At 40.4% G+C, this 7,610-nt stretch overlaps 1 protein-coding gene across 1 annotated transcript; it reads left to right on the forward strand.

Moving 5' to 3' along the window:
• The first annotated feature begins 3 nt into the window (after positions 1-3).
• On the forward strand, positions 4-6,827 carry vcp (valosin containing protein). The gene is made up of 17 exons (XM_079449085.1): positions 4-226; positions 1,570-1,681; positions 1,765-1,937; positions 2,092-2,234; positions 2,746-2,876; positions 3,028-3,159; positions 3,247-3,349; positions 3,469-3,602; positions 3,700-3,835; positions 3,976-4,088; positions 4,173-4,337; positions 4,462-4,584; positions 4,686-4,898; positions 4,987-5,295; positions 5,377-5,532; positions 6,033-6,187; positions 6,273-6,827. Exons 1-17 carry the CDS (start codon positions 210-212, stop codon positions 6,376-6,378), a joined length of 2,421 nt encoding a protein of 806 aa, XP_079305211.1. The 5' UTR covers positions 4-209; the 3' UTR covers positions 6,379-6,827.
• The last annotated feature ends 783 nt before the right edge of the window (positions 6,828-7,610 follow it).

A 7,610-nucleotide genomic window follows, 5' to 3' on the forward strand; every position in this document is an offset into this window, starting at 1 on the left:
GATTGGCCAAACCATCAGCGCAAAAAATAGCGAGGCGTCTTCTAATTGGTGCATCATTCTATGGGCGAGGAAAGTTTTTCCCCGCAGAGTTGATGTTAGCAAGCTAATTCAGTGCAGAGGTAAAAAGCTACTGTGAAGGTTGGAGACGGTCACTCAAAAGAGCTACTCAGTTCCATTAACTATTTATATCTTTTTGTGGGAGAAGCAATATGGCTTCGGGTGGAGAGTAAGTATAATATTTCGTATGTCGTGTTTGAATGAAGGATGGCTGTTTTGTTGTCGGTTGAGTGGAAGTTAGCTTTAACGCTAAGTGACATGAGCGCTTCGTAAATGGCGATCGGTAAAACGAGTGAGTTTGAATGTTGTAGGTTTGTCTTCGGATAGTACATGTCGATTGAAGTAATGTAGATTTATTTTGGCATTCGTGTCCTCGCCGCCCAGTCAAACTTCGAGCGAGATGTAAGGAAACCGACTAACCAGGTGTGTTTAGCATTTGAGCTAACCGGACTGAGTCATTCTCCTCAGACGGAGGCTTTCGGCCCACCGGCATCACGGGTTAACGTACTGCCCGAAAATACACATATGGCAATGTCAAACGTGCATTATACTGCCTAAATAACTAGAGAAAATAAACCCGCATCTAATTCTTTACAACAGTGAAAATGTATAATAATACATAACAGCGTGAGCTGACGCGAGAACGCGGCTTTGTGTAAATTTGAGTAGCAACAGATGACTCGTAAAACCCGTTATTGTGGCACTCTAACCATGAAGCACAAAACAAGATGTGACATAAACACGTTACGTACTAAAAAATTGTCGCCATTTCCTTTACGTTCATAACTTGCATACTAAGTTACTTGTAATGCAGCGGTTTTTGTTTCACATGTCACAGCAGCATTTGCTGTGTCATTGGGCCAGTTTACACGGCTAACTGCTAGTAGCTCACACATCACCACACTGCGTGGAAAATAAACCATACATCCATCTTGCTAAACAATATATCCGCAATTCGTATGGCGAAAACTAACAATTTTATAAGGAAGCTAATCGTAGCGTTCAGTCACACTTGACGTAGTGCGTACTGTCTTTTAGCTATGATGATAATGTGCTAGCTAACCCACGCAAGCGCAGTTGTCGTCTCGCTTTTGACGTTTGTTTGACAACCTTTTATTTGCGCACTTTTTGTCAATCTATGTATGTATATATATATATATTCTATCATACGTTATATTCCAATAGCTCAGCAACACTGAGGCCTTGTTACCGGCCACATCCTGGCCTAAATCTAGCGGATCGTTACGTCTATCCAGTGTTTTGTAGAAACCTCTAGACTAGTGTAACTTGAGCTCGGCTTTTACTAATGTACCTTATGGCCAGAAGTGCACTTATCGTCTCGATCCCTAAATTATTTGAGAACAGACAGGCTAATAAAAGTTTATTTTCTGTCAAGTGCTATTTAATCTGTAATGTACCTTTCTTTCGTGTTCAGTGAGACAGATAATATTACATTGGTATGATAACCACCTGATATCGCCATTAAAGTGTTGTTTCTGAATCTCCACACAGATCCAAAAACGATGATCTTTCCACTGCCATCCTAAAGCAGAAGAACAGGCCGAATAGGTTGATTGTTGATGAGTCCATCAATGAAGACAACAGTGTTGTGTCTCTCTCTCAGGTACAGTCCTTACATTTGACACAAAATAATAATTGTCCATCATCTTGTCCCTTGTGGTTATCTCATTATTTATGCATTTTTAGGCAAAGATGGATGAGCTGCAGCTCTTTAGAGGAGACACGGTTCTGTTGAAGGGCAAGAAGAGGCGGGAGACCGTTTGCATCGTGCTGTCTGATGACACCTGCTCTGATGAGAAGGTTCGCATGAACAGGGTGGTCCGCAACAACCTACGGGTGCGCCTTGGTGATGTCATCAGGTAGGATTATATTAACTCTATTACACGTCAGTAATTACGCCAGCAAAAATATTCGAGCTGTTTGTATCTGATTAAGAAAGATCAGACTTTCTGGATAAAGTTTGTTAAAGAAACCTTTTATTATCGTTTGTTTGTTCTGCCTTTTGGCTTTCAGTATTCAACCATGCCCAGATGTGAAATATGGAAAGCGCATTCATGTTCTGCCCATCGATGACACAGTTGAAGGCATCACTGGTAACCTGTTTGAGGTCTATCTCAAGCCCTACTTCCTGGAGGCTTACCGTCCAATCCGCAAAGGTAAATCGTTTGACATCTTTTTGTAATACATGAATACAAGTTTAACAATGCTTTGAATATAGTTTGATCTTTAAAACAACAAACTAACGCATTTCTGTCGACCAGTGAAGGTGGATTCAAAAAAGGTCACAAGCATCTGTGTGCAACCTCAAACCTTTTGTGTTAAAATGTTTCAACTGTAATGGATGTGAAAATTGGCGATGCACAGAGATTACAATTCTGGGCTGAAACCGATACTGAAAATTCAGAATGACGACAACCAAAACTGAAAATGACTTTGAATTAATATATTTAGCATTGTTTTAAATATTTTTGGTCCAATTGTGTGTAACGAGATTAACATTAATACAATTATAGAAATACCCTTTGTTTTGTGCAACAGAATTAAGTGTAGCTTTATTACCAGATAATATTTTAGAGAACCATTGATGACTGGCCATGAAAACCGTGCAGTGAAAATCTGATATTGTGACGGCCCTATTAACAATATTGTACCGCTTGATTTTCGTAGGTGACATTTTTCTGGTGAGAGGTGGCATGCGTGCTGTGGAGTTCAAAGTGGTGGAGACTGACCCCAGCCCATACTGTATTGTGGCTCCAGACACGGTTATCCACTGTGAGGGAGAGCCCATCAAGAGAGAGGTATGTGGATTATGGGATATTAAGCGGTTCTACAGTTGTGGTCCTTAGAAAAAAAGTATCATTTAATATAGGTTGTTTCTGGCAGCTAACATTGATTTATGGAGGAAAGTTTGAGGCAGTTTGTGACTTTTGTTTTCTATCTTAATTTCAGGATGAGGAAGAGTCTCTGAATGAAGTGGGTTATGATGACATCGGAGGTGTAAGGAAACAGCTCGCCCAGATTAAAGAAATGGTGGAGCTTCCTTTGAGACACCCAGCTCTCTTCAAGGCTATTGGAGTGAAGGTAATGATCAAGAATTTATTTATAAATTAAGATATTATACATTTGAAGTGAGAGGTTCATATAAGAACATTATGTCCTGTTGTTCAGCCTCCCCGTGGAATTCTGCTGTATGGACCCCCTGGAACTGGAAAGACTCTTATTGCTCGTGCTGTGGCCAATGAAACTGGAGCATTCTTTTTCCTCATCAATGGTGCGGATGAAAGATTACATTTGATAATATGAAAATAAAAATTTTCATGGTTCTTGCTGTTTTTTGTGCACATTGTTTTTTTGAGTGTGATCTTGATGTTTTTCCTGTTGTGTTCCCAGGCCCAGAAATTATGAGCAAACTGGCAGGAGAATCTGAGAGTAATCTGCGAAAAGCTTTTGAAGAAGCAGAGAAGAACGCTCCAGCCATCATCTTCATTGATGAACTCGATGCCATTGCACCCAAAAGAGAGAAGGTAAGATGTTTTAGATTCTAGAGCAATCTTTTCCCAAAATGGTTGTCTGAATGTCTAAATTAGTGTTGTTTTATATAAACGATCTCTGTTTTGTCAGACTCATGGTGAGGTGGAGAGGCGTATTGTGTCTCAGCTGCTCACTCTGATGGACGGGCTGAAGCAGAGGGCTCATGTCATCGTCATGGCAGCCACTAACAGACCAAACAGCATCGACCCAGCTCTCAGGCGATTTGGTGAGAACTTCTCTCAAATGTACCTCTCTTAGGGATTCTGAACACAAAGTTGGAGTCTTTTTTTTACCAATAAGTATCACGTTCGTTATTAGTCCCTGTACTGGAAGTGTTTTGTACTGATGTGGTTGCTCTGATTTCAGGCCGCTTTGACAGAGAGGTGGACATCGGCATTCCAGATGCTACTGGAAGACTTGAGATCCTTCAGATCCACACCAAAAACATGAAGCTTGCTGATGATGTTGATCTTGAGCAGGTATGTTTCAGAGAACATTTGTATGTCAACCTATACCTGTGCATTTACGTGTGACTCAATTATTTTACAAATTTGTTTGTTCAGGTGGCAAATGAGACCCATGGCCATGTGGGTGCTGATCTGGCTGCCCTTTGCTCAGAGGCTGCCCTGCAAGCCATCCGTAAGAAAATGGACCTTATTGATCTGGAGGATGAGACCATTGATGCTGAGGTCATGAACTCCTTGGCTGTAACTATGGATGACTTTAGGGTGAGCAATATGCATCTCAACATTAATTTAACTGTGACTTTTAACTACTGTGCTCCTAAAGTTGTGAGCGAGTAGTGTTCAGAAGAATGAGGTATTTTGCTTTTGTGTTCTCTTCTACCTAAAGTGGGCTCTTAGCCAGAGCAACCCCTCTGCCCTACGTGAGACAGTTGTGGAGGTGCCCAACATCAATTGGGAGGATATTGGTGGTCTTGATGATGTCAAGAGAGAGCTGCAGGAGCTTGTGCAGGTACTGGGACCAAATGAATAAATTTCATAATGTGCTTGAATGGCTTTATCATACTTTGTCTATGCTGACTCACAATTTGCCTCATCTCTCTATCCTTTAAGTACCCAGTGGAGCATCCAGACAAATTCCTCAAGTTTGGCATGACCCCATCCAAGGGTGTGCTGTTCTACGGACCACCAGGTTGTGGTAAAACCCTTCTGGCCAAGGCCATCGCCAATGAGTGCCAGGCCAACTTCATCTCAATTAAGGGACCAGAACTTCTCACCATGTGGTTTGGAGAGTCAGAGGCTAATGTCAGAGAGATCTTCGACAAGGTATTTATTTTCTTCCACAAGCTTTCTAAAGGCTGTTCAGGTTCTAGTTTCACTTTGATGTGTCCTCACTGTCTGCTTTGTCCTCCAGGCTCGTCAAGCTGCACCATGTGTGCTGTTCTTTGATGAACTGGACTCCATTGCTAAGGCTCGTGGTGGAAACGTTGGTGATGGAGGCGGCGCCGCTGACAGAGTCATTAACCAGATCCTCACAGAAATGGACGGTATGTCCAGCAAGAAGAACGTGTTCATCATCGGCGCTACCAACAGACCAGACATCATTGATCCTGCCATCCTCAGGCCTGGCCGATTGGACCAGCTCATCTACATACCACTGCCTGATGAGAAGTCCCGCATTTCCATTCTCAAAGCAAACCTCAGGAAGTCTCCGATCTCAAAGGTGGGGAAGACTCGGATCAATGTCTGTTTTCTAAAATAAATTACAGCTATTTTAATTTTTTTTTTGCTTTCATTTTTGTAGGATGTGGACGTGGACTTCTTAGCAAAGATGACCAATGGCTTTTCAGGTGCTGACTTGACTGAGATTTGTCAGAGAGCCTGTAAACTGGCCATCCGTGAGTCCATTGAGAATGAGATCAGACGGGAACGTGAGAGGCAGACCAACCCTTCTGCAATGGTGAGATTTGATGGTTTATCATGACTTTTCAGGCACTACTTATTGTTCAGAAATGCAGAACAACCAATTTACCACCTTGTCAAAACATTGGTTTTCAGAGACATTTAAGTGCTAGTGTAAGTATGTTGCTGAGCAGAGGTTGCATTAGCTAAACAGGATTTTTTGCGGTAAAATCTTTTGTGGGCACTTCAATGATCTCTCAGTTTAGCCGTATACAAAAAGCCATATTTTGTATTTGCCAATTCCAGCACAATTTTTTTTTGTGCCTCTGCTGTCACTGTGGAAATATTTTAAGTAGATGAATAAGAGACCCAAAATGAAATAAAATTTTTTGAAATGAAGGACCTGTGAATCCAGTGTTGGAGGATTTTGGCTGGTGTGCACAACATCGTTTGAGAACCACTGATACATTGCAGTTAACGAAAAACCCATCAATCCCCTAAGTAATACAATGTCATATTTAATCTATTCCACGTTCTTGATGACTGTTGCTTCTTCAGGAGGTGGAGGAGGATGATCCTGTACCTGAGATCAGGAAGGATCATTTTGAGGAGGCTATGCGCTTTGCTCGCCGCTCCGTCAGTGACAATGACATCCGCAAATACGAGATGTTCGCACAGACCCTGCAACAAAGCCGAGGCTTTGGCAGTTTCAGGTGAGAGCTCTCATTTACTAGCAGCTTTAATTGGTTTTCACAAGAAGCATTTAGTATTTAAATTGGCCTTCATTTATTTTTTTAGATTCCCATCCAGTAACCAAGCAGGAAGTGGACCAAGTCAGGGTTCCTCTGGCAGTGGAGGAGGCAACATCTTCAATGAGGACAACGATGATGACCTTTATGGATAAATGTAACCGTGCGTTTACCCTCAAAGGCCTCTCTTCATACTGGCCATCGTGTACAAAAGACAAAAAATAAATTCCACTTTTTAGGACTGTGCTTTGTTTATTTTCCGCTTATGTCCATTCCCACTGTTTTTTATTCGCCTCTTATTCCCTCTGTCCACCTCCCTCTGTTGATAGAGAAAAGCATGTAGCTGCTTGTGTTTTGCTCTGGTTTGTGAAAGGATGATTTATGAGAACTGTGATCTTGACATTCTGTGGTTGGGGTTGCATTTAAATGAAAACATACACAATATTTGATTATTTCATTAACATTTCACAACCTGTATGAGCGGGTTTAATGCTAGGCTGTTGGATGGATTCAAAAAGAAATGGCTTTGACTTCATTTTTTTATGAATGTAGCATATAATGTATTACAAGTTTGAAAAATGTTAAATAAAATTCACGAAATGGACCCAACGTTGTAATGGCTGGTTTACATTTGTCTACGATCCCAAATAACAGCAATTGAATCTTTGTCTTCAAGTTGTTTCTTTAATAATTACATTTCTTTCGCACTTCTCTCTGGTTCGCAACATTCTATTTGATTATTCTGGTTTGATTAAATATGCATCAACTGTATGTTTGAAACATTGTTTAAACAAGTGTCTATAAAATACATTCAACTATTGAACTTGTTTTATATACTATTTTCTTATGAATTTTCCACTTGTTTACAGATTTTAATTGTATGTCCAGTTAATATGGGTCATGAAAAGGAAAATGTGGATGGTTGGCGTCTCCAAATCTTTCTGTTAAGTGGACAAAATGATTTAAATGTCAAAAACATTTACGTCAATATACTGCAATATTTATTTAGAAAATTAATTACCTCCATAGTTGGAATGATCAGCCTCTTGTTCCTGTTAAAGGATTCAATAATCATCTTGTTTTCAGATAATTAAACCTGAATACATTTTAGACCATCTTGCATGCTTCACCTGCCTTGTGTCAACATTACAGTAGTTCAACCTTGACACTGAAGAAAATAAATAGTTTTTTTGTATTTGTACAAGAAGGTTTAATTTTTTTTAGGTTGAACCACTTGCATATTTTAATGTGTTGTCTGTCATAACTGTCCTGCAGGGGTCTCCGTAGGTATTGCTTATCTTCTGTTGACTTTCTATGTCTAAAACATGTTAATGGTGATGATTGACCTCAATGCACAAGCTTCTCTCAAGCTTTATTTAAACCTTCT

This window comes from Barbatula barbatula (assembly GCF_947034865.1).
Source record: "Barbatula barbatula genome assembly, chromosome: 2".
NCBI lineage: Eukaryota > Metazoa > Chordata > Actinopteri > Cypriniformes > Nemacheilidae > Barbatula > Barbatula barbatula.